The 25,778-nt window shown below is 50.2% G+C and overlaps 1 protein-coding gene across 14 annotated transcripts in view; it reads left to right on the top strand.

The window, feature by feature from the left end:
* The window catches only part of TMEM266 (transmembrane protein 266), a 116,088-nt gene that overhangs the window by 47,457 nt on the left and 42,853 nt on the right, over positions 1-25,778 (top strand). For 5 of the 14 annotated variants that reach the window (XM_079128880.1, XM_079128889.1, XM_079128886.1 and 2 more), the window contains 3 exons: positions 1,628-1,816; positions 17,516-17,670; positions 20,545-20,618. In XM_079128880.1, coding sequence (XP_078985006.1) covers positions 1,628-1,816; positions 17,516-17,670; positions 20,545-20,618 — 418 coding nt within the window. Of the gene's footprint in view, positions 1-1,627; positions 1,817-3,135; positions 4,046-14,049; positions 14,174-15,884; positions 16,324-17,515; positions 17,671-20,544; positions 20,619-25,778 lie in introns of those variants that run through there. The other 9 variants (XM_079128884.1, XM_079128890.1, XM_079128891.1 and 6 more) reach the window with 9 other exon arrangements.

Here is a 25,778-nt window from a genome sequence, read left to right as displayed (position 1 = left end):
AGTTTTAAAGAAAAGTTTAGAATTTAGAGTTCCCCATCCAAGTGGCAGGCAAGGCTTGTCACTCTAGAGCTTTCTTTCCACTCTTCTCTGTGTTCCTCTTATCCATATCAGATCATAGAGTAAGAAGGAGTGGCCCTTAAAAGCCTTTGTTTCACCTCCTTGTTTCAGTTGGAGAAACTGAGGCCCAGGAAGAGCCCCACTGAAGGAGACATTCGGGCTGGCACCAGAGCCCAAGAGCATTGTATGGTACCCTGGGCTGTCACCTCAGTGTTGAAACTGACCTCATTTCCCTGGTCACTGACCCTTGGTGTTCCCTCAAATATTTAATCTTTTTTTTTTTTTTTTTTTTTTTCTGTACCAGGGATTGAACCCAGGGGCATTTAACCACTGAGCCACATCCCCATTCCTTTTTATATTTTATTTACAGACAGGGTCTCACTTAGTTGCTTAAGGCCTTGCTAAGTTGCTGAAGCTGGCTTTGAACTCACAATCTTCCTGTCCCAACCTCCTGAGCTGCTGGGATTACAAGCATGCACCATCACAACCCGCTCAAATATTTAATCTTTATGTCTCTTCATTCATACTTTTAAACTTTTAAACCCCTTTTGTTTGACCAGAGGCACAAGACCCAGTCCCTCAGATTCTACAGGGTGAATGTGGGTCAAGGATGTGTTGGAGGGACCAAAAATGGCACCCCAAGAAATAAAAGCAAAATTATCTAGTCCAGCATCTTTCAGCAAAGTTTCCATTAGTGTTTGGCAGGACAGTGCAGAGTTGTTAGCACACTGCAGCATTTATAAAATCCCTAGGCCTGCTCAGATGTCAACAGTGACTGCCAAAAATGCCTCCACAAATTGCCGAATACCTGCTGGTGGGTTGGGAGGTGGTACCACCCCTGGCTGGGTCATCCTGCAATGCCAGAGTTGTGGGTTGTTTGCAGTGCCCAAGGTGAGCCTGGCAGCAACACGGGAGCCCCCAAATTCCTCAGACATTTGATCAGGTGACCCCCATTTCCTACTCCCAACTTTTAAAAGGGAGATACAGTAGGACCACTTCAAGTAGGAAGGGAACAACCTCCCCCAGCCAGCCCAGGCCCTCCCCTCCTCACCACCCCAAGGCCCATGAGGCCCCTCCAATCTCCAGGTTGGCTTCCAGCCACCAACAGTATGCCTGGTTGTGAACAAAAACATCTTTTCTCTTCATGGTACAGATGAGAGAAACATTTCAAAAGACCTTCACAAAGCACCGCATGAGACAATTTAAAAGAATATATCATTCCAATATTCTGGGTAATGACCCAGAATCCTAAAGTCTGAGCCTTGGTTTTGCTGATTAGCAGAGTTATCATCCGAGTCGTCACCACCGACCTACTCCAGAGCTCCTGGGTCCAGACCTGGGCAATTCCTCTTCCCATTCTCCCTTTGCTCCTCAACTGGTGAAAAAGGTGGACTGATCAGGGCTTTGGTCCTGTCTTTGGGTGGCCCGCAGGAAGACTGGCAACCCCGCACTTCCTCAGCCTCCCGACAACACTGGATTGCTTCTGTACCCCGCCCTCCTCTCCTAGAGTGGACCAAGTATTTTGGTCCTAGGAGCTAACATTTCCTGTCATTCCTCCTCTCCCACTCAGGCCTGCCATTGAAGGAGGGATTTCTGAAGTTGAGGTCATCTCCCAACAAGTAGATGAAGAAACCAAGAGCCTGGCCCCCACACAGCTGGTGACATTTGCCTATAGGGACTTACCCCTGGCTGCCGTCGACCTCTCCACGGCCGGCTCGCAGCTCCTGTCAAATCTGGATGAAGAATACCAAAGAGAAGGGTAGGTACTGCCACTGAGCCTGCTGAGGAGTCTCCTGGGTGACTCCCTGGGTGTCCATGGGTCCCTCCCAAGAGCTGGGGACAGACATTAGAGATGTGAGGGAGCAAAGGGTCACCAGGCCTCTCTCTGGCCCTTTTTCTCCTCAGACATTATTTACTCAGGAAATTATTCTGGACACAGAAAACACCTGTTGTTTCTAGAAAACCTCTTGTGTCTTATGTGTCATTTGCTTGGAACTCAGAGAATAAAATCTATTTTGGGTATGGAGGGAAACTTATGGCCCATCCAACTCTCCCTCTGTACACTTGGGAAACAGGAGACCCACAGGGATGAAGGATTTGCCCAAGGTCACAGAGCCCATAAGGGATGGACTTGGACTGCCCTTCCCCTTTATCAAGCAAAGCACTCTGCATGCAGTAACATGCACAGTCCCTAATTCAAAAGAGTGCCCCTTATCACCCTGTACTAAGCTTGTCAATCAGATCAGTCACCTTTGTTTCTCAATTAACTTCTCACTAGCCTGGTCTGTCTTAACCAACGTACTCTCTGTAGGGGAATAGTAGAGTGTTCCAGGTGGATGTTTGATGCCCTGTTTTGTAGCAGTAGAAGGTTGGGGAATTGAAGGGCAGAGAAGGGCAGGAACAAGTCCTAGGGTCACACAGCCGCTCACAACATTGCTTTCCCCAGCCCAACCCTGCAGCTCTTAGACACAGAATTGTAAACATCAGCGAGTACCTCAGGAGCCAATTCTGGGTGACTCTCCCAGATACCTGTAAACATCTTAAAACATGCTGGCTGCTTTGATTACAAAAACTGAGAGTTGTGGGTATTTTAGAAGCAAACAAGAAGCCTTAACTATAGCTAAATTCGCAGAGCTTGAATTCCCTGTGCCTGGTTCCTGAAGGGGCTTTCCTGGTCCTGAGATGAATTGCCTAACAATTGTGAAACCCTACACCTTCTTTTGCAGAAACAATACCCCAGTGACTTTTGGTGAAAATACGATTTTTCCAAGTATTGTGCATAGAGTCAGCAGGACATTGGAAGAAAAGGACAGGCAAGCAGGCAGGAGATAACTGAGGATGCCTGGCGGTGGCAGCACTGTCCTTTGTGGAGTAGGCTCTGCACCTGACAACAGCAGAGCCCACTTCTCCTTAGTCCCCACCAGCATGAAGTCTGAGCTAAGTCCTGGGATCCAGGGCCAGCTTCATGAATTTGTGGCCTACGCAGTAGCACCTGCCCCATGCTTAGAAGGACTCCAGGGCTTGGCTTACTCTGTTGCTGCCCTCTTGAAATCTACTGGGTTCTAGGGTCTTTTCTCTGAACACCCAGCAAATCTCTGTGTGACTGCACCCTGGTGGTCAAACACAGTAGTGCATCCCCCTAGAATGCCCTAGCTGTTCTCATTTCCAGACCAGGCCTGAAGATACCTCAGGCCCTTTCCAAGACAACAGTGAAAGGGCATAGAGAGAGGCAGGAAAACTACCAAGGATTCTATTTCGGAGCAATGTCCACGTCTTCCCCGCTGTGTGTGTTACTGCACGTGGGTGTACCACTAGGGGTACACCCCTCCCAGGTGTCCCACACTGAGGTGTGCCACTCAGCTGTCAGAAAAGGCTGTCAGAAAGGCCTTGCTCTGTCGTTCAGTTGAGATTGCAAGGTTTCTTCCAATCAGTGGAGAATACAAATGAAGTGCCTGCAGGCAGAGAGGCCCTTGATTTGATTCGAATCTCCAGGTGTGCCCAGGAAGCTGCTCCTGTTGGGTCAATAGGAAGCAGCCTGTGAAGGAATTGGCCTGGCCACTCACAGCCAGGGGCTCAACTGGCAGCCAAAGGACCTCCTGGAGGAAGGGAAAAGCAGGCACAGGACAGAAGCACAAGAGCACACTGTGCAGGGACAGTGCCTGTCATCACAGCCTTGGCTCTTGCCACAGTTCCTGGGGTTTTCCCAAAATTTCCATCTTGGCCCTTTCCAAAGCAATGTAAACCAAAATGAAGAGTCTGTACAGTGCTGAGCTTGATTAAGCCTCATCCTTGATCACACACTTCTTCCTGCTAAGGGGAGGGCTATCGATAGGCATGTATCTTTTCTATAGGAAATGAAGAGCCCTTAGGGACACCATGGAGAAGGTGCCCAGTGACTCAGCTGCCCTGCACTCATGTCCATTGAGCTCAGTGATAGTCAGTACTTTGAAATTCCAAGACTGTGAGAGCTGGGGGACCTTAGAAAAAGGTAAGGTATCCTAACAGGACACTGGGCCAGAGTGCAGGGAGCCTGCTCACGATCACATGGCGACAGAGATGGGGACAGCCCCATCCTGACTCCTGATCTAAGCCAGCACCCTGGGCTTCCATTCATCACCTGTCCCTTTACCGTGTCACCACTATGATTGTGGGCACCCTCCATTGCCCATGAGGTACCCCTGCCAGGCCACCCTGTTGAATGAATGCCTTTAACTTTTTAGCACGTTTTTTCCCAAGAAGACTTTGTATTCCCAAATTGTGGTTAAATGCACATAACATACAATTTATCATCCTAACCATCTTCAGTGTATGCTTCAGTCCCTTCACATTGTTATACAATGATCACCGCCATCTGTCTCCAGAACTCTGTACCTGTTAAACAACTCCCTGCCCACTCCCTCCATCACTCTGCCTTCTGTCTTTGAATTTGACTACTCTAGGTATCTCACGTAAGTGAAATCATACATTACATACTTACTTGTGACTGGCTTATGTCAATGAGAATAAAGCCCTCAGAGTTTATTCATGTTATAGACACGGATCAGAATGTCTTTCCTTTTTAAGGCCAAATAATATTCCATTGTCTGTCTATACCACATTCCACTTAACAATTCATCTGCCAGTGGACACGTGGGTTGCTTCTAGATTTTAACTATTGTGAACAATGCTGCTATGAACAAATGTTCAAGCATCTCTTTGTATCTCTGCATACCCAGCAGTGGATTGCTGGATCATGTGGTGATTGTTTTTAATGCCTGAGGGCCCGCCATGCTGTTCACCATTTTACCTTTTCACCAACAGTGCACAAGCGTTCCATTTTCCTGTATCTTCACCAACACACGTTATTCTCAATTAGCTACCCTAATCCCTGAGAGCCCTGTGAGGTGAGTGGAAGGAGAGGTCACCCTGACTCAGGCTAAGCCCTGAGTCACAGGTGGAGAGCCACCTGGGTCAAGCTCCTTGACTTGCCTGGGAGCCCTCTGTCCTTCTACATGGTTGCCTAGCCGTGCCACATGGCAGTGCTGTCTGCTGTCCACCCCCTTTACCTCTTTTGTCAGGAAGCTCCAGGCCCAGGGAGGAAAATCAGACAATTGTGCAGATTGGCTCCTCCCCAGACTTAGGGTCTCCAGCCTCAGCTTGATTTTCAGTGGTGCCTGACAGTCCTCTTTTGTGGTCCTAGAGAGTCTCCAGCAGCTGTTTCTTGTTGCTTCCATTTTCCTCAATTCCCTCTTGCCCTCAGCAGATGACCTCTTCTGGTCCTTCTTCCCCGAAGGTAGAAGCAGTCCCACCTGGACTGCCCGGCAGCCCCCGGGCTCTCCCTTCCAGGTCCAGTCTCATCTGCTGGGCTCTGACTCCCTCCCACCTCAAGAACCTTGCTCTATCTGCTGTAGCCTCTTCCTGTCTCACCACACACTCAGGCCCTCATGTCCTCCCTTGACTCCACGTCCCTGTTGGCCACCACCATCTTTCTTTCTCTTGCAGTCCAACTTCTTGCACGCCTCATTGGCACCAGCCATGAACCCTCTACCCGTCCCATCTGTCAGGCTACTACAGTCCAGCTTCAGCCTAGCCCACGCCCTGGAAACTGTTCCCCTCAAGGACATCAACTGCCTCTTTGCTGCTAGGATCCTGATATTGTCCTCTGTCTAGCGTTTGAAACTGGCAGCCACGCCTCCCTCTTGAAACAAGCCTCCCCTCTCTGCCATCACATATACACCCTCCGGATTTTCTTCCGCCTCCCCTGACTGTTCCTTTTAGGCCTTTTTAAAACTGCTTTTCCTCTGCATGTTCTGTAAATGTTGGGGTTCTCCATTTTCTGCCTTTGGCCATTTCCACTCTACTTATTCTGCATGCTGGATAATTTCATCCATTCCCATAACTTCAATTAAATCCTTCAGCTGGTAATGTTCAAAGTCGTACCTCTAGCCTAAATCTCTTGCTCAAACTCCTGACACATATCCAACTAGGTTCCTGGACATCTTCGTGGGGATCCCCACATATCTCAGAATCCTGACAAGTATCTATGCAATTATCTGTTCTATTGTCTCCAAGTTGCCTGCACGTGTGAGAAGAGAAATGTTCTTGTCTCCACCTAAATCATTGCTAAAAATAGCCTTTTCAGTGGCAGCACTCAAATCTAGCCTGCGGAGCCGTGCCCTGCCTATCCCGGCCATCTCAAACCAAGTGTGCCCCAAATAGAACTGTTTTATTCCCAGAATGTATTTTTTATGGCTCTAGCCAGTGGAAACTAGATGTTGCCAGGCCTCACCAGCTCATTATCACCAAAACAAGCCACACGTGCATGTAGACTCACTCACGATGACCCAAAGCCTCCTTCTTGCCTTGACAGGAACCAGTGACCTCCAAGACACTCCAGAGCTGTGTGAAGCCTAACAGTCTCTTACAGTCAGCCCTGGATTTTGTTTTCCTCCTCCATCTCCCCTGCTCTGGCTCCCTCTCATCCTCGTTCTAGTGCCCATGAAGCTTTAGCTGCTGATGGCATCCATCATGGGAATGCTAGTGCCTAGGGCAGCAGCTTCAGGAACCCAGAGCCCGTGCAGTGTTGGCTCCCTGAGAGTGAGCAAGGAAAGCTCTTGTCTTCCCCACCCCGGCTCGGCACCAGGCTGTCCCTGTGCCACTTATGGCCTTAGCTCTGGTCCTTGATGCCTCTGGCTATTACCTCTCTAGATCCAGGTCTCCAATTCAATCCACTGTGCAGGTGCTTCAGGCCAGCTTGCCATCTTCCTTTCCCTTCCTATCTGTGTCCCCCCAACCAAGTGCCTCCCTCCCTCAGTAGTGATAACACAAAACCTCCCTGCATGTCCACAGAGTTGAACAGACACCCAGGAGACGGGGAGACGGGGAGCAGACATATCTGACTCGAGCTGAGGCAGTCACGAAATCCTGCTACATCCATAACCTGAGACCAGCTCAGTTTCTTCTCCCTCACACCTCACATTCTGCCATCTTCCTTCACTGAACCATTCTTCCACAAAAGACTGGTTGCTCTATCATGCGTTTGTCTTGGCCTGTGTGTAACAGAAAACCCACCTCAAATTCACTAGACCCTGGAACATGCAGTCTCGAGCCAGCTCTGAGCAGCTCTGAAGTTGGTCCAACAACTTGCCAGTGTCAAAAAGGGTGGGATTCCTTTCCTTACTCTACCATCAACAGCGCTGGCTTCTTCTTGACACTGTAAGAGGCCCTTGCAGTTTGTAAGAGGGCTACCTGTAGTAATTAGACTACATCTTTCCTTATTCTCATCCAGCAAGCAAGAATGGATGTCCTTCATTCTCTTGAGTGCACAAAGAACTTTCCCAGAAGCCTCCAGCCACTCTCATCTCATGTCTCATTGGCGAGAATTGAGTCATGGGACAAGGGATACAGGAAAGTCCATAGGCCAATCAGGCCTACCCTTTGAACAGTGCCATTTCCCAATATTCATTGCCGTTCTCCCAATGGGATAGCAGTAGTGTGGATTTGAAGAATCACCCATAATGCATCACAGCCTTTAAGATCGCCAACTCTCTATTCTTAGCCTTCAATTCAGAATTCAATATTAATTTCATCAAACCTTCCTAGTCATTGTTTGGTTTGAGGAAAAAAAAAATCTCCCTCTTAGACGTTCTCTTCAATAACTCAGTCATCTCGATTCTTTCACTCCAGTGCAATTTGACCTGTCCTTGTCCTGGTAGATAATCCTGTGGCTTTGTGTTTGCATATAACCAGAGCCCCTTATTCCTTGGTCTCATTCTTTGACATTGGACACCACTCCATTCAATGGCAGGAAAGTGAGGTACAGAACCACTTCTCAGCAAACCCTGTCTACCTTTGGAAGAGGAAATTGAGTTCCTAGGAGGCTAACTCATGGCATACACTGCAACTTCTGCGTTCTCTTAACCAACTACAGGACACTGAAGGCATGGTTGGTTTGCTGGGTCTGGACAAGACAAGAGGCCACAAAACACAGAAAATTCAGAGAAGCCCAGAGTTTCCACCCTAGAGAGGGCTGCAGCCCAACAGGAGAGACTCTGGTGATGACATAGGTATAGAGGAAAGTGGTGCAAGGCAGAGTCATTGTCCCTTTCTATAAATGAGGCCTTGGTCACATAGAGGGACAGTTGCTCTTTTTGGTGAAACAAGGGCGTGGAGAGGGTGAAGAGTTTGGGGAGTAGTCTTTGTCAAAAGTTAAAGTTAAGAAATGAAGGCTCTTCTGCACTTAGTGAGGTTAATTATTTCTAACTTAGGGTTCAGGACTGGGCCCTAAAGGAGGTCATGGATGAACTCCCAAACAGCAGAAGGCTGGAGGAAGTACAGATCTTGGGGAGGCCAAAAGGGGTGCTGCCACTTGGAGATGATGTCAACAGCACATTGTTGCCAGAACTTCACAGCAAGAGGAAGACAACAAAATGGGGGCAAAGGGATATTTTTGAGACATCAGGTTAGAAAAATAAGATGACCTAAGATAGCAAAGATCTCTAAATAAGTACTGAAATAATTTTAGATATGCCAGCAAGAAAAGCCTCAGGGCAAAGAGAAGGGAGGGGTAGCGGACTATGAAGCCAAATGTCTCCCTCTCTTCCCAGAATGTCTTGCTTAAGGACCAGGTCCTCCAGAAAGTCTTCTGTCCCCCACCCCATCAGGCTAGGGCCTCACCTCAGTGCTCCCACAGCCCTTGGCCTTCATCCATCACCATGCTGGCAGCAACCCTGGGCTCCTCCTCTCTTTCCAAGTCTGTCTCCAGTACTAGACCAGGTGCTGGAACAGAGGAAGTGTCGATGAATGAGTAAGTGAATTCTTTCATGGGGCTGTCTTAAGATAAGGATTAGAAGAGAGAAGGGGGAGCAAGTTGCCCTCATAGAGAGTTGATTGCTGACAGAAGGAAGAGCCACGTGGGAGGACCCAGGTTTCTCATGCCCGGAAGTCAAGAAGGCCATTGGTGCGCAGCTGCCCGCCTGCTCCCCAGCATCCTCACTCCACAAAGTCAGTCTAAAAGAAAGAAATCATATTTGCTTCAGGACATGCCAACTCCACTTAGTAAGAGTTTAGCATCCTGTTAAAAGAAGGAAAAGCCTTTTGGGATCCAGGGTTAACAGTTCACCCAGCCATAATGGTGGGATTGTGAAGTCCAGAAGTTCCGTATCACATGGTTTGTGAAGCCTTTTAGAGCTTCATTAATCCACTTTATTAATGCCAGTGAGACTTGTCTGTAAGAAAACACCATCCTCCTTCTTGTATACCAGCTGCCCCTGTCCCCAAGTTGACCCTGCACATCCATGACCCTCTTTATAATTTTAGAAGGCTCAGGCTTTCACCAGGGCTCTCAAAACCCCAACCAGGGAATACAGGTTTAATTCAGATCAAAATGTTTTCCTGGAGCGGATGTGCTATTTCATTTTCCTGTAGTTTAGGAACCCTAATGACTTTTCACCCACGAAGAAGGCAATTAATTCAGATACCTGATTTCTCAGCAAAATCTCCACCTCCGCACAAGGCATTACAACCATCGGAGACCACTAGATGGCGGCAGAGTGCCTCTGACCACCTGGGGGTGGGGCGCGGTGCCTGCAGGGAGGGGAGAAAAGTTTAAAGTTTACCCTAAGGACAGGCTCCCCAAGGAAAATGAGTGGAGTTAATGGCATCAGGGATGAGATGGGGTCCCCAAATCATCCGTGAAGATACCTGGGATCCCATCATCAAAGAGGAGGGAAAGCATAGCCAACCCAGAGAGCTTTGCAGTGGAAAGGAGGGGTGTGCCTGAAAACTACAGCCAACTTCCAAGTCACCTCTACCAGGTTAGGAAGCAGCCTCATCCAGGTAGCCCTGCTTGCAAAGCACAGCCCAAAGGAGATTCTCAGTCTTGTGGCCAGTTCCCAGAATTGAGAATTCCAGGGATCGAAAGGGGCCTTATGGGTTCTTGGTCCAACATACCCCACTCCCTTCCCTGAGTCAAGCTTGAACCCTTTGCCAAGCAATTGGGAAGCCATTCCTTGACCACATCCTACCTAGGTGGCAGTCCTTCAGAAGTGTGTGGATGAAGCCTGTGGTCCCCTGAGTAGGAACAGCCAGTCCATGGCATGTGTTGGCCATTGTACTCCCAGGAGGGCTGGGGGTTAGTAGCTTGCCAAGTGGAGTGACAGTTCCTGCCTCCTAGCCCTGAGCTCTTGCAACCACACCCTGCTGTCTTTCCCAGAATTGACATTTCTGAGGATGCAAAAAATGTGAGATTCTAGGACAAGCAAATGCCAGACTTTGGTGACCTCAGCAACACACCCATCCCTTTCTCTCCTCCCCATGGCATTGGGGCTAACCTTTAGCTCTGGTTACGGAACAGAAGCTGCCTGCCTGGAAACTGCAATTTATTTAGTTCCCCAGAGAGCTGGGAGTGTCACCTCTGACCTCCACTCTGAGAATTCTTTTGTGGAAAGTGCTGTGTGCTCATGTTCCTGGGTCTATGTGTGCTGCTGTTGCTTACATGTATAAAGCATAACACATTGCTTACCATGTATAAAGCATAACACGTTGCTTACATGTATAAAGCATAACACATTGCTTACCACATGCATCTCCAATAATGATGAGTCAGATACAGGAGCAGTAAAAAGGGGACTGATTATCTAACTCTGGGTAGATAATCTAATTCTAGATATCTTAGAATTCGGCAGAGGGACAAAGGAGAAGCTCAATGGTGCTTTTCTTTTTATTCTTTCTGGAAAAGGGAGGAAGAAGCCCCAGTAAGCATTTCAGATATTCAGTAAAAGGGTGTCCCTGTGAGTATCAGGTTGGTAATTGTCACAGGTCAGGATGCATTCCTTTGGAGAAGTTGTGCCCATGTGAGCTCATTTCCCTAACCTGCTTTTCTCTCCCTTTGTGGTTTTATGGATGTTGTTCCTTGTTTTTTGTTTTGTTTTCGCTGTTTTCTGTTGAGTGGTCTAAGGCTAGGAGCTCCTTGCACAGTCCGAGTTAACTTATAAGGCTGCAGGTTCCATGGGGACAAAGGCCCTCTCCACTTCATGTGCCCAGTGCACTGCCTGGCATTCAGTGGGCACATAATAACAGATGTGGAATAGAATGGATGTTGAAACTATCCAGAGTTTAATAATTTGGCCCCTTTTTAATGCTTCTGTATTTGAACCATTGTTCAAATGTATGGTAAGTATGGTAAGTGACATGTATGTTTCACATATGCTATTTTTAATATTTTAAACCTTCACTACACCCCTGCAAAGGCAGAGACCCCCATCTTGGGCATTAGGAAACTAAGACTCAACAGATCACACGCAGCAGTCAGTCAGTATGGGGCTGAGATTTGGAGACACTAGTTGCCCCTGGAAACCATAATGGAAAAGTCTGGCTGTTCCCCACCACAGAAGAAAGGTGAAGGACTTGCCTTTTGAACAACTGAAGTCACACTTGTAAGTGTGCAGAACAGCTCCTGATGCATAGTATGTACCATGTAAGTGCCAATTAAATCAATGAAAATGAAGCCCAGGTCAATGAAAGAAGTAGATTTTCTCTGACATTATTTTAGTCCGCTGGAGTACACACAGTAAAGAAAATAAAGTGGGGCCCAAGATGTGCTGCTGATGATCAAAACCACCACCAAGTCTGGCCAGGGCACCCAGGACACAGGTGCTGAGCATCGTAGAATTGGAGCATGTGGAGCAGGAGGGGTCTCAGACCACCCAACCCTTGGATTTTAACTGAGAGCCCAGATCTCTTCAGACGATCCATCTGTGAGATCCAAGGAGCCATTGCACCTGTTATAGTTGTACACAGTATACTCCAGCCCCTCCCCAAGTTCCAGGCCAGGAGAATCAGTGCAGCCGCCCCTGCCTCATCATGCATTCTTCCATCCCCACCAGCCTGATAGCCATAGCAGCCTGAGTGCATCGCAGATTGTGGGTGGGAGAGACTGGGCCCTGCAGGAGCAAGCCCAGCCCCTGCCAGCCCGTGCCACCTGGTTCTATTTCACCTTTCAGGATGGGACATGCCAGGCTTGGGAACACTGCCCAGCGGAGCAGTGACCTGAGCCACCTCCTCCCAGCCTACTCCCGTGGCGCTACCTCCCATAAAAAAACCATCAGGAATTTGCCAAAGTCCATTTTCATATTCTCGAATTTGTTCTCTTAAACTTTTATCCAAAGGCTTAAGAATATAAAGCAGGAGCAACAAAGATGCTCATCTCCCTTTCCGCTCCAGGATTCCCCTGAGGCTTCAGGAGTTACTGGCAGAACCTCAAGGTAGAATACTTGCCCACCTGCCAGGCAAAGCCATCTGGTTGTTGGTATTTGTAGACTTTGGCAGTCCCAGCGGCTCCCAATGCTGTCCCCTTCGCTGTTGGGCACCAAGATAGGAAAGAGAGAGATGCCTGCCCTCTGGTGGTGATTTGAGGAATGACAGCACCCTGAGAGCCCTCAATGTGCTGGATGCAGCAGATGGAAGGAAAGCACCTTCTCTAATTAAACAGTCGATGCTGATTACCCCTGTGGCCCATTAAGGCCTTTGAGTCATTAGTTAACCATTCAGGGATCTTTGGGAACTGGACACATTCTGTTTTGCTACTAAAACACAGTCTCCTAGGAATGTCTGAGTCATTTGAGTTTCAGAGGAAATTTTATTAACAGCTTGGTATTTTCAAATATGGGGTCACCCAGAAAGTGTGCAGTTTCAGCCCCACCACTCAAGACCCCATCTATGCTGGGGACTCTGTCCTAGACCCTTGGGGACTGTGTCCCTACAGCAGTAGTATAGCCCTGCTCCCATTTCTGCTATTCAAAAAGAAGCTCAAAGCCCCGAAACTACCCCTCACAGCTATACACGTGGCCTGCCTGCTTCACCTGCCCCGCAATGCAGGTTCAAGTGCTTCCCTACCCCTGGGCTCACTTGGACCCTGCTGTTTCATCTTTCCTCCTCCTAAACCCTCTTTGCTATGCCCTGTTCACCTTCTGAGATACCTGCACCTCTTGCCCCCTAAAGCAGTGTTTCTCACCTGTATCGCCAGGGGTCTCACTGAACTGCACTCCCTAATTCAGTTGGCATAGGGGAGGGCTGAGTTTCTGGAGTTCCAGTGAGATCCCAGATGGTACCGATGGCTCTGGTTCATGGATCCCAAGAGTGTCATGGCCCAGGACAGTGGTTCTCCATCTCAACTGCACATTGGAATCATCTGAGAATCAACACCAAAGCCTGAGTCCTAGCCCTGAGGTGGTGGCTGAAGGGGTATGGCGTGTAACCTGGGCACTGGGATTTTTAAAGCTCTCTTGGTGGTTCTAGTTGCAGCCTAGGCTGAGAACCACTGACCTGGATGTAGGTCCCAGCCCCTCCTCTCATGCCTCCCTGCCCTCCTGCCTCCCTACCCAAGGCAGCCATCCTTACCAGCTATTGATCCCATGGATACCGTCACCATTGCTTCCTTGCCAGGCAGTCTTCTCTCATCCACTTCAGTTGAGTTCACTGCAGTCACTGGGAGGAAGGAGACCACACAGAATGTGATGCAAATGGCATCTCCTTGAAGTTGAGCAGCAAGGGAGTCTCTGTGAACTACCATCACACTGGTTTGGTAGGGACTGGTAGCTGAAGGCCAAGTTCGTGATGGGTGTACAGTTGAGGTGGTGTAGGAGTGGAAGAACAGGACCAGAGCAGTCAGTCTCAATTTTGCAGCTACCTTGGGGTTCCTGAGGCACTGTGTTGGTTTTGCCAAGGACAGTGGCTAAGCCAGCACATCTGCCCTGAGTGGTAAATGGTTGGTAAGCTGCACCCACTGCTGTCCCATGACAGCCCAACTCCTGGCTCCTGCCCTTCTGGTGCTGAAGGTCCTCTGGGGGCTGAATAGAATTTGACCATCAATAGTTTTTCGCAGGCCTCACTCCCTTCAACATCCTCAAATATCCCTTTCTCAATGAGGCCTACCCGGACCACCTTATTTAAAATGTCAGCTTGCCCTTCACCATCCTAATCCCTCCTAATCCATCTCTGGCTTTTTTCCTACAGTATCTATCACCTGATAGTATGCTGTAACTTGTTCTGTTTACTGTTGGACTCTCTTTCACTAGACTGCAACCTGCCCAAAGTCAAAGTGTTTGCCTGTTTTGCTCACAGTGCCACCCAGCATCAGGTGGGTGTCCAGCATTCTGTGGGTCTTGCTATCTGCCTGGTCCTCTACCTCACTCAGATTTCAGGGCCAGGCCAGCTATTGGCTAACTTCAGACCACAGGTGACTCCAGACGCCTGCCTCTCTAGCCAGGGTTGTGTGGCTTGCAGTCCCAGCTATTACGGAGGCTGAGGGAGGAGCACAGTTTAAATGTAGGAATTTAAAATCAGTCTGGACAACAAAGAGAGACCCCCAGCTAGGAAAAAAAAAAAAAAAAAAGATCTGTCAAAAGAAAACAGAGGTCAAGTTTCACACATTTGAAACAGCAGCTTAAAGCAGCCTTTCCCTCCCATATCAGCAGGTGAAGGTTCAAGTCACATTGCTGTTGAGTGAAATGCTTTCTTTCATTCCCTTCATCCCTGTGGGCCTCTCCCCTCAGGGTAGAAGGGGCAGTCTCTCTGGGGCCGGGGGAGCAGCCCATGCTCATCGCATGCACAAGGTACAGGGTGGACAAATACCTGGCTGCACCTGTTGACCACAAGGGCGAGGCTTCCTGCCCACACGTGACGCTTCCGGGCACACAGCCTTCACAACTGCACTTTCTATTTGCAGCTTGGCTCCAATTTCAAATGACCATGAAACGGCATAAGTCTAAGGAGCCACCCACATTGCAGTGGGTCTCAGGGAGGATGTGGGGTGGGAGCTGCGTCTCTTCAGGCCCTGGAAGAAAACAGTGCAGGTGGCCATGGGGAGGATGCCTAGACTGGGGCTGGGAGGAAAGAAAGTCCCAGGAGTGCTGAGGCGGCTGGGAGGCTGGGCGGGTGAGAGGTGTGAACGATGGAAATAGGGCCAAGGGGGGGCGGCAGGAATGTCACATTGTGGGAAAAGAAGCAAGGGAGTGAGACAGGTGGGATGGATCAGGAGGTGAGGAGGGCAGTAATGAGAGTCCCAGAGGCCTAACGATCAAAGGATCTTTGACACCCAGGAGCTCTATGCGGCAGTCGCTCCTGTGGGCAGCTTCTGAGGGCCTCCAGCAGGCGGGCACAGGGCTGTCCTCTGAATGCTAGGTGGAGGTTTCCCTGTCTGAGTCCCTCCCTCCTGCCCCTCTGGGACAGGTGGCCTTCTCACCCTGGCTTCTTTCCTGTGCATTTTTTCTGACAAAATCACAGCCATCTCTTGGGCCTCCTGAGATGGCTCGGCTCTGAGTGTAGGCCTGCCAGATCTAGCAAGTAAGGATACAGGATGCCTAGTTAAATTTGAAGCTCGGGTAATTTTTTTTTTTTTAGTATAAATGTATCCTCTGCAATGTTTGGGACATACTAAGAAATTGCTCATTATTTTTCTGAAATGTGAATTTAACTGGATGTCCTGGGTTTTATCTGGTAGCCCTACTGAGCTCTGAGAGGTTTCAGTGAGAGTCTTATCTGGTAGCCTGTTGCTTGTGGGTGGGCCCTGGGTGTCTGCAAAAAGCAGAAAGAGGTGGCTGTGTGGGGCCCTGAAATCCATCTGAAGGGGCGCTCGAGGCATTCATGGCCTTCACCATCTGCCCCTGGAGCTTTCTTTCCATTTTCCACTTATTCCTTAAGAGAAACCATCTCTTCTGACCTGGCTGGTCTCCTCATCCCTTGCCCCACACTCTTGGGCCCTGTGGGGGGCCCATATCAACTGCCCCTGTCCAAAATGACCTCCTTGCCTTCCTCTATCACCTTCCTCCTCTCTTTCTTTCTGGGACCAGCTTCCCAAGACTGGGGACCAAACCCCAGTCTTTGTATCCCCACAGAGCCGAGGACCAGCCTGCAATTCCCAAAGGTGTTAGAAACTATCTAGAAAGGCTTGAGTGAGCCCGGTTTCTTTGAAGAGCTCTGAGCTCTGTCCTTCGAGTTTTCTCTGGATGGATTGTGAGGAAGAACTCTCCGCCGGGAAGCACTTGCATCGTTCCTTCAGAGAGAAGGGAGAACCTCAGAGCAGAGCTGCCCTCCCAGCCCAGTGACACCCTCGGGATCTTCAGGAGGTGGGCACTGGCCCCCTGGCAGCAGGCCGCAGCAGATTGGCTCCTTCTGGATGGGAAGGACAGGGGGTGACGGGCCATCAGATACTTTACCACCACCACTACCACCATCATCATCATCACCATCACCACCACCACGTCATTTCAGCTACATTGTGTTTAACAGGTCAGATACATTCTCTCATTTAGCTTTCAATAACCCTATGAGTTAAGGAGTATTGCCCCCATTTTACAAACAGGAAGCAGAGTCTCAGAGTGTCCAGTACCTTTGCATATGGCCCCAGAGTAGCCAAAGGCAGAGCCAGAAGTAAGGACTCCCTGGCTGGCACTGTCTCGGCCTCTCCAGGATGCCTCACTCTTCCCTAGCTAGAAGGAGCAGGCAGGTCCAACCTGTGATTAAACTATGACATTTGACCTCAGCACAGTCAGCCTGGTGTTTCTTGCCAGCCTTAGAGCTGCCCCTCTTGTGTTCCTGAGGAGAGAGGACCAAAATATCCCAAGGGTCCCAGCCAACTCTGAGCTTCTGCAGGCCCCTTCCTACTTCCAGACCTACTTGGAAAAGTCTGTCCTCATGGCCTTATCTCTCCTGTGACTGTTCACCATCCCCTAGTCAAGGGTGTCCCAAAAGACAGTGTGCAGAACATGAGTCCCACCAGACACTCTGTGACAAAAGGATACCATGGTCCGATAAGCTAGGGAAATGCTGATACTGTATTAGTGGAGCATGACAATTATAATTATAATGACAATTAAAGGTCCTGAAATGTCCCACATAGAAAAATATCCATGGAACTCTATTTGACCCAAATTTTCCAAAACTTACCCAACCGTGGGATTCTTTTTTAAATCAAGTAACAACCTATAACATTCTATGGAACTAAGGTTCCATACAACCTGCTTTGAAAAACAGGAGGCTAGTTCAAATCTTTACACAGCTGAAAAACAAAGTCAATTCACTAATTCCTTGAGCATTTACTAAAAGCAAACTGAATTTCTTCTAAATGGCATGCCACATTCTAAGATACACACAAATTGAATAACTCATTTTTGTGTAGCCATTGCCACATAGGCAGGCTGTACATTTAATCCATGGGGTGTGAGTTTTGTACCCATTTTAAAGATGAGGAGACTGAAGCACAGGGCAATGCTGTGAGCTTCCAGGGTCGGCATACAAACCCTGCTCCCTTTCCCTTTATGATCCTACCCAATGGCCTCTTAAGTAAGACTGTGTTTCATGGTGAAGCCAGGCAGAGCCCAGGAGGGGTGCCGCTGGGGGTTCCAGGCAGGGCTGTGGCCAGGATCTACCCCTTGTCCCCTCCCACTCTCAGCCCCTCCTCTCCCTGCTTTTGTCCCCACAGGTCTAACTGGCTGAAGCCATGCTGTGGGAAGAGAGCAGCCGTATGGCAGGTATTTTTGCTCAGTGCAAGTCTCAACAGTTTCCTGGTAGCCTGTGTAATATTGGTGGTGATTCTCCTGACTCTGGAACTTCTAATAGATATAAAGCTTCTCCAGTGTGAGTAGCCAGAGAGATACATATGCAAATACGTATGATGTCAATATTCACTGTGCATCTGCATCCATCAGGGGTCCCCAACCAGCATGCCACTGCCAAGCCGCTGGCCCCGGGGCTTGTGGGGATTGCCACTGGGGAGGAAATGCGCCTGGCAGCCTCTCTCTTGGTCGGCAGCATTTGCCCCTCTGTGCCTAATGTGGCCTCTTCAGCCCCCTTCCCCAGCTTTCCATTATCAGAAACTGATGAGATACAAATGTTGGGGACCCCTGTATGCATTTTTTTTTTTTTTTTTTTTTTTTACTGTTCCCATTTGGAATTTTCCAGGTTGGAATTTTTTTGTAGTATAAAGAGAGTTCTCATCTTTGGAGGCATATTACCTTGTGGTAATTAGCAACTACAATCATGCTAAGATTCCTGGTGTTTTATGCAGCTGTAAGTTGGCAGTGTTACTTACATGTATTGTGATAGTTCTGAAAGAACTTTTCCACACATTTGACCCTAGGACCTCCCTGTGAGATGAGCAAGACTGACATGATTCCATTTTATGGCAGAGTAAATTAAGACTTGGAGGAATTAGCGACATTCCCTAGGTCAGAGGTAGCAGAGATGGATCTTCCAGCCACCGGATCATTTTCCTGCTTGGCCGGTCCTCTCGTGTAGGTCCTCTTGGGATTTGTCCTAGCTTCATGTTTACCGGAGCCTGATGCACAGGGTGGCAGGAGGCTTGTCTGCTTCCTCTCTGTCCTGGCTGGGGCATCATGGCTGTCAGAGTGGAAGGCCCACTTCTAGCCCCTGCCCTTGCTGACTGCAATTTGGTACATCAGAGGGCCAGGGGCCAAGGGTCTTGCCTCTCTTGGCCTTGAATGATTAAGTGGTTTCTGGTAGAGCTCCCAGTTCCCTATTTTCCTGATTCAGAAAGTAGGTCACTGAAATGCAAATAAAAAAGAGGTGAAATTATTGGTCCCAGAGAAATTTCCTTCACTGCCATTGACCAAAACCAGGACCACAGATTCAGTCACCCCCAAACCCATTTGGTTGTCTCAGTCATGTTTTCTCCAATGCCCTCAGTTCCTCTACTGGATCCTCCATCCTCAGGGTCTGTCAAAGCTCCCTCCAGGTCACATTAGCCTCCTCTGCTCTCTAAGTGAGGATGATGGAGAGCACAGAATTGCTTTTGTCTGATAAGCCTAGTTGGGTTTTATGCAGCTGGTGGCCCCTTGGTTCCAATTAAAGGATCTTCCAGCGTAAAGTGACCAGCATGGGTTTACACTCAACCTGTCTTCAATTAAACCATGTTGTAGACTTTCCCTCCCACTCATCCATACTGTCTGCTTTTTATGAGATCTGACCATAACGGAGTCTTTCTTTCCTTGTGGTGGATTGTCGTTGGGGCCCTGGGCTGCGAGGCATTGAATAGAACTGAGAACTCAGCCGACACTGGAATTTTGCTTAAAATTAAGTATCCAGGAGATTGATTTTGGTGGGAGATCCAATAGCAGCTCATAAAAGGCATCTTAAATTCCATAAAATGCACAATCAGAGATTTATTGCTCTTCTAAAGCAAACCGTAAAAAAAGGCACAGGAATTCATTTGAGAAATAATGGGGAGAGATTTTATGTTTTCAGAATCATCTGGAGGTCTTTTCAGAGTCACAAAGGCCTCAGCCTCTTGGTTCCCACTGGTATTCACGTGGCTGGGGAGGGGAAGGAATCCACAGCATCTCCAGGACTCATCTTCTGAGGGTCACACAGGCCCAAAGCCACGGGACCCCAAGGTCTCCCACCTGGAACCTGCAGCCTTCTGCCCCTTGCATTTGCTCCATGACCTGGTTTTTATACACTCCCAGAGTCACAGATTCCAGAACACAGGGAAAGCCTGTGGGTTCCTCTTTCAGGCCAGCCCTCCCCACTGAAGGCCTCTCCTGAAGGCCTCTCAGCTCCAGGGGATTCTGAGCAGTGCGCCAAGCAGGCCTGTTGGCAGCAACATCCCTGCCCTCTCTTTGCCCTGTCCCCTGCCTAGGATGTCCACATATCTGTTCTAGGCCTACCTGTGGGGAGCATCCCTCTGCCTTGTCTCCATTAAAGCTCACCTAGTCCTTGTAAAGGGCCCCAGCGCCCCACTTTTGGCCTCAATAGCTGGTGAACTAGGCCCTGCTAGGGCTCGGAGACTGGTCCTGTCTTTCTATGCTTTACAAGGGTCTCCCAGGACTGGTTAGCAGAAGGCGGAGTGGAAGTGGTCAGTGGCCAACAGCTCCCCACTCACACTCCAGCCTAGAAGGTGAGTGGCACTTTGGCGACACCCAGCCCACAGGTACTTTTGTCCTTGTCCAGCCCCCTTTTTCAGGCCTCCCTCCAGCCATCTCTCCAAAACTCCCTGCTGACACAGCCATCTCTGCCACTCAGAGCTTTCAGGTGATTGGTCAGGGAGGCTGCCTTGAGTCTACTAACAGTGCACAGCGCCTCGGGGGTGAACTGTGCCGTGGCCTTCTGAAGCTCTTCCAGGCTTGACTGAAGCTACCTGCCCAGGTCAGATAGCTATGGATGTCTTGGAGAACCCCCTCTGGATGCTCCTTTCCTGGAGTCAGGCTATGGCAAGAAACCCACAAGGATTGAGCAGGAACTCAGAGAGGTGGCCTGTGGGGAGCAGGTAGCCCCTGAGGGCTGGCGGGAAGAACAGCCCACAGCTCCGCTGGCCAAAGCCTCCCACACCTCCAGCACAGGCACTGCTTAAACTGCTCTTCTTCTCTGACCCAATCTAAATGTTCCCAAGAGTGGGCCTTAGAGTCCCAGAGATCTCCCTCGATGCTTTGACACCCCCTACCAATGCTCCTAATTCCTTGCTCCTAAAATTGGCCCTTACTGTGTTCCTTGCAGTTTCTAGTGCGTTCCAGTTTGCCGGAGTCATCCACTGGATCAGTCTGGTCATTCTCTCTGTGTTCTTCTCAGAGGTAGGTAAAGACTCGGGCCCTGTTGCACCTCCTTTAGAGCAAAACCTTGCTTTTCTACTTATTTCCTATCTCAGGCCCTCTGTTAGCCCTTAGGCTCCAAAGAGGGACACGATCCAAACAGCTGAGTTCTATGGTAGGAGATGGCTCAGGGAGGAGCCGCAGATGCACAGAAGCAGCAGCCAACTCAGCCAGGGAGCTTTGGCCTGAGCAGGTGACCCCTGAGTGGCATCCAGAGGATGAGCAGGTATTGTCCAGGTGAGGGGTGGGCAATAGTATTTGTGAAAGCGAGGCTGAGTAGGAAGAGCTGAAGAATGGAATTGTTTGGATAGCTGGTAAGGAGCATGCAGGATGCAAATAAAGCCTGAGGTGGACAGCGGCTCCAACAGGCCACAGTCAGGCTGACCCTAAGGCTGGGGCATGCAGAGGGCAGAGGATGCGGTAGCAAGGCTGGAGTGGACTTGAGCAGATCCTGCTCAGGGCTTGGGGTCTGACTAGGCCAAGGGCTATGTTTCTAAAGTGGCGTACCAGGAGCCCAGGTCTCCTCGGTGTTTCTGGATAAAGACCATGTCTGAAAAGCTACCTGGAGCCTCCTGAGCTGGGTCCTGATACAGGAGCTGAATAGCCCTGTGTGGGGACCGAAATGCTTGAGAAACTGGGATCCCAACACATTCTTCTATTTTTACATGGGGTGAGGGACTCCCCTTCTGAGCAGTTCCCAGGTCATCACAGTGGTACTGGCTTGGAGCTGCTGCAGGAAGGACCTCCTGGCAGGACTGAAAGGTGAGAGCAGTGGGGGTCCCTGAGGGCCAGGAGAGTGTCCTGTGGAAAACCAGTTCCTTCTAATAGAGCCAGGGGCTGGTCACATCAACTGGCCACTATCCCACTCCACCCATGTGTCCCCACATCTCACCACAGGTGCACATCAGCTCACAGAGCCCCAGGGAAACCTTCTAGTAAAAAGCAGACATGAGTAAGGCTCAGAGCTTTCTCTCTCTCTCTCTCTCTCTTTCTCTCTCTCTCTCTCTCTCTCTCTCACACACACACACACACACACACACACACACACACACACACACAGCTGCTGCTCCATTGAAGGCACAGAGCTCTGGGCCTCACAGCACAGTGCAGCCTCAGAGGGAGGAGGAATGCTGTAGGAGAGGAACAGCATGGGCTGGGGGACAGGGGAAGTGAACATTTTGTGGTGTGATCAGGGAACCCAGGGAGTCAGGAGTCCAACAGCTTCTTGTGGGCCAGCTCTGGCCTGTCCAATGGCCCTGAGAATCTCTCTTCTTAAAAAAGAGGGGAGAGCTGGGCCTTGGTCTTGAGTCCAGAATTCCGAGTCTGGGAGTGGGTTGTGCTGGCTGGACTGCAGAACATTCCTGTCCCCAGGCCTGCAGCTCATGGAGTTGGCCAGTAAGCCTGGGCCTGAGGCTCAGACTGTGGGAGCAGATCCCAACCCTGTCCTCCTGGGAAGTTTCCCAACCAGCTCACTGAGACCACGGCCCTGAGGGTGCTGCTCCCCGGCTTAGTGCCCCTATGGGGGTTCCAGCCTCCCTGGCCTCCTTGTCTCTGCTCTTGGGGATTCCTTCCCACAAACACCTGGACTAGGGCCAGATGGTTCCTTGATGCAAACCTTGGAAAATGTGCCATGTGTCTGTGACTGCCAACAAAAATGTTTAATCAGTTGCTGCGGTTCTTCCCCTCTATCCCTCTGCTTGGGTTTTATTGGCTTTTGCAGAATTTATTACCCAGCGTTAATTTAGCATTCCCTTCCTGTCACTGTCAGAGACGAACCACCTGAAACAGACAGAGGCCTGTGTGCAGGAATTACAGCCTCAGAACCCCCACAGCAAGCACCTCCCAGAGTGGACAGGGCTGGGGCTTCCCACAGGCTCTGCAGGGGAACCCAGGCTGGCAGAGACTGGTCCCTGCCTTGGTCTTTGTTGAAGTTGGTGAAGGTGGACTGAAGCCAGGCAACAGAGCAGCAGGGGTGCCTGTCACCCCCAGAGCACCTTGCCCAGTGCAGATGGAGAGGCTGGTGCATGGTGACCTCACATGGATGCAGGCTATCTAACAAGTATGGCCTCACAGAGCACCAGAGGGAACTAAGTTTTGGAACTTTGGTTCTGGTATGGTCATGTGTGGGTCCCTACCCCCGGTCTGGAAATGTATGAGGCTGTTTGTGCTCTCCATGACTCGGTTCCTTGAATAGGAAGGGCTGGAGGAACCCAGTGTCCCTCAGCAGCCCATCAGGCCTACATGTTTGCCTATCAAAAATGCCCATAGGGTCCTTATAAAAACCCCACACAGATAAGGAGAGCAGTCTTGAGTTACATGGTCACTTATAGCCAAAACTGGACCCAAGACTCTGGTGCCCCACCTGGTCTCTCACCACTGATTTCCTCTGTGGACCTTGGGCCAGCAGGCTGGGAGGGGACCAGGAATCTGGGGTAAAGTCCAGGGCCAGGAATTGAGAAAGAAAAAGTCTGACCCAGCAAGACCTCTGACCAAAAACCCAGAACAATCAGCCCTCCTTCTTCCTCTGGGACAAATGAATGTCACCCGTAAGATCTGGCCCCTTCTTTCTCTGGCATATACCCAGGGATACAGCAGAGAGCCAAGGGTGAAGGATCACTCCAGGCCTCCTGGGCCGAGTGAGGGGGCTGCACTGCACAGGCAGATTCCCAGAAGGCTGCACCCCAAGACTGCTGTTGTCCTGAAGCCCTTTGCCTGGTCTCGTGCAGTATTCTACCCCTTGCCCCAACCGAGCCTTGGACAGCCCTGCAGGGAGGGCAGAGCACGTTACAGATTGGGAAACTGAGGGCTGGAGAGGTATGGAACCTGCCAAGGACTTGCAGGATGCCATGTAGGGCCAGATGCAGGCCTCTGTTGGGCGAGATGTCCACCACCCTGCCAGAGGACAGAGCTAGCCCCAGAATGGGTGTGAGAGGCTGGTTTGGGCTCAGTTGGAGGACATCTGTTCCAAAAGTTTACACTGTTGAACAGTAAGACAGGTACTTCTCAAGGCAGTGAATGTGGGCACCCTCAATCAGGAAGACTGGGGGTTGGGGCAGTCCTAGTAGGGGCCCAAGGTAAGAGTGGATGCCCACAAGGCTTTCTGGGCCCTGCTGAGCTAGGTCAGACTGGGCCACTGCCCTTCCACGTGTCCCTGCAGCACCAAGAACAAGCAGAGCCTTTGAAATCCAACAGAGAATTGTGCCAAAGATTTTTCCAAAGCACAGCCCCACCCTTGGCCGAGACTTGGCCCAGCTGGTCACTTGGAACCAGGAAGCACCACTCTTCCTGAGATTGCACACATTCTCAAGACCTCCTGACCAAGGACAGGCCACCCCACAGCAGTGCAGGCCACCGGGTGTTGGCCCCATCTCAGGGTGTGGAAAGGCCTGGGGAGCCCCAGCTTTCTCCCTGGGAGAGGACAAAGCTGACCCATGGCTGGTCTTCTAGATAGGAGCCTCCAGATGGTGGTGGTGGCGGTGGCAGTGAGGCGGCTGCTGCTGCTACTTCTCTCCCCTGCTCCCACGCCTCCTCCTTCCCGGGTGGGATTCCCATGGCATAACCCTTTCCACATTTGGTGCATACACACCCTCATGCATCCATCGGCTCTGTCTAGTTGCAGACATCTTCACCACCTCCACGGGAGACTCCTAGTCACTGGGCAGCCACTCCTTGTGCCCCTCTGCCCCAGCCTGCCAACCACTCATCTGCTTTCTGCCTCTGGGAACTTAACTTTTCTGGAAGCACACACTGTGTGGCTTTTTGTGCCTGGCTTCAGTCACTCAGCCTAACATGCTTCGCCCCACCGTAGCAGGGGTCGGTACTTCATTCCTTTTGATGTCTGAGTGAAATTCTGTCGTCTGGATAGACCACTTTTGTGTATCTGGTCATCAACTGATCAAGGCTTCTTTTCACATCAGCTCATAGCTGAGCCACCTCCTTCCCCCCACAGCAGCCTCTTGGAGTTGCCCAAGGGCTGCACTGCGATCACACAGGAGCCCGACCTTTGGCACCATTTGCCAAACAATATCCATTGCCAAACCAAACAGCAAGGGCTTCATCTTTCTGCATCAGCAGCCACCCCAAAATTCTGGATCCCAGGGGTCCTTCTCCTGGCTGTGCATCCTCCAGAAGGGCTCTGGTGAGCTTCCATCCCTGGATGGGAGGCAAGAGGGGGACGCTGTGCTCCAAGCTCCAAGAGATGCAGGATAAATTTGTTCCCTTCAGGTTTCCACTGAGGGAGCCAGTTTAGCCACTGACTCACTCTGTGACCTTGGGCAAGTCATTGCCCTGGTCTGTTCCTTGCTCCCCAAGCATTGACATGAGAAAACTGGACCTTATGTCTTTTTGACCCTCTTGAATGTGGGGCCAGTGCTCAGTCTTCAGGGAAGAGTTTTTCTTTTCTCTTTCACCCTCTCCAAGTTTGAGAGTGGCATAGGGAAATCAGGGTTCCAGGCATGTTCCCCTCTAGCTGTGAGAGACCCCGCATAGCCTCTCCAGTCTGACTCTGGGCTACTGGACCATGGGTTAAAACATTGGAAGGGACCTCTAACCTCACTGGCCATCCACAAAATGAACAGCAGCACTGCCACCTCTCAGGACAAGCCTCGTAGGATTACAATAATGCTGAAATGTCTCTGTCAGGAGGAGGAAGTGGGTCAAGACCTTAAGCAGCAGATGTCTCACAGGGTCAGCTTTGATTCTAGAAGTTCAGTCCTCCTTCCCAGACCCCAGGCCATGTCCTGCCCTGGGTGGGCTGGCACTGGAGCAAATCTGCAGCGACATCTTGCTGCTCCACTGCCAGGAGCCCTCTATCCCAAAATTCCTCCACTGGGCCTGTGCGGTGCTTGGGTGGAGATTTTTAAAACGGCACCACTGTGTAAGGTCATGTAGGTGGCAAAAGGGGGTTCAGCTCACACTGTAGCTTTGTTTATTATTATGACAGTTTCCTGAAAGCTGGCAGTCAAATGCCTAGTTTTCAAAAGTCAGTATATTTGAACAGTTTTCCAATCAATAGACATGAGCTGGCATCAGCCTTGTCAGACTCCACGTTCTTATTTTGGAAGTGCCCAGGCTTATGCTCTCTGTCTAGAGGGACCATCTCACTGCTGCTGTCTCTGAGTCCTTCCCTCCTCTCAGGCTCAG

This window comes from Sciurus vulgaris, assembly GCF_902686455.1.
Source record: "Sciurus vulgaris genome assembly, chromosome: 2".
Classification (NCBI taxonomy): domain Eukaryota; kingdom Metazoa; phylum Chordata; class Mammalia; order Rodentia; family Sciuridae; genus Sciurus; species Sciurus vulgaris.
The sequence above is the reverse complement of the archived record's forward strand: the minus strand, read 5'-3'. Positions and strand labels throughout refer to the sequence as shown.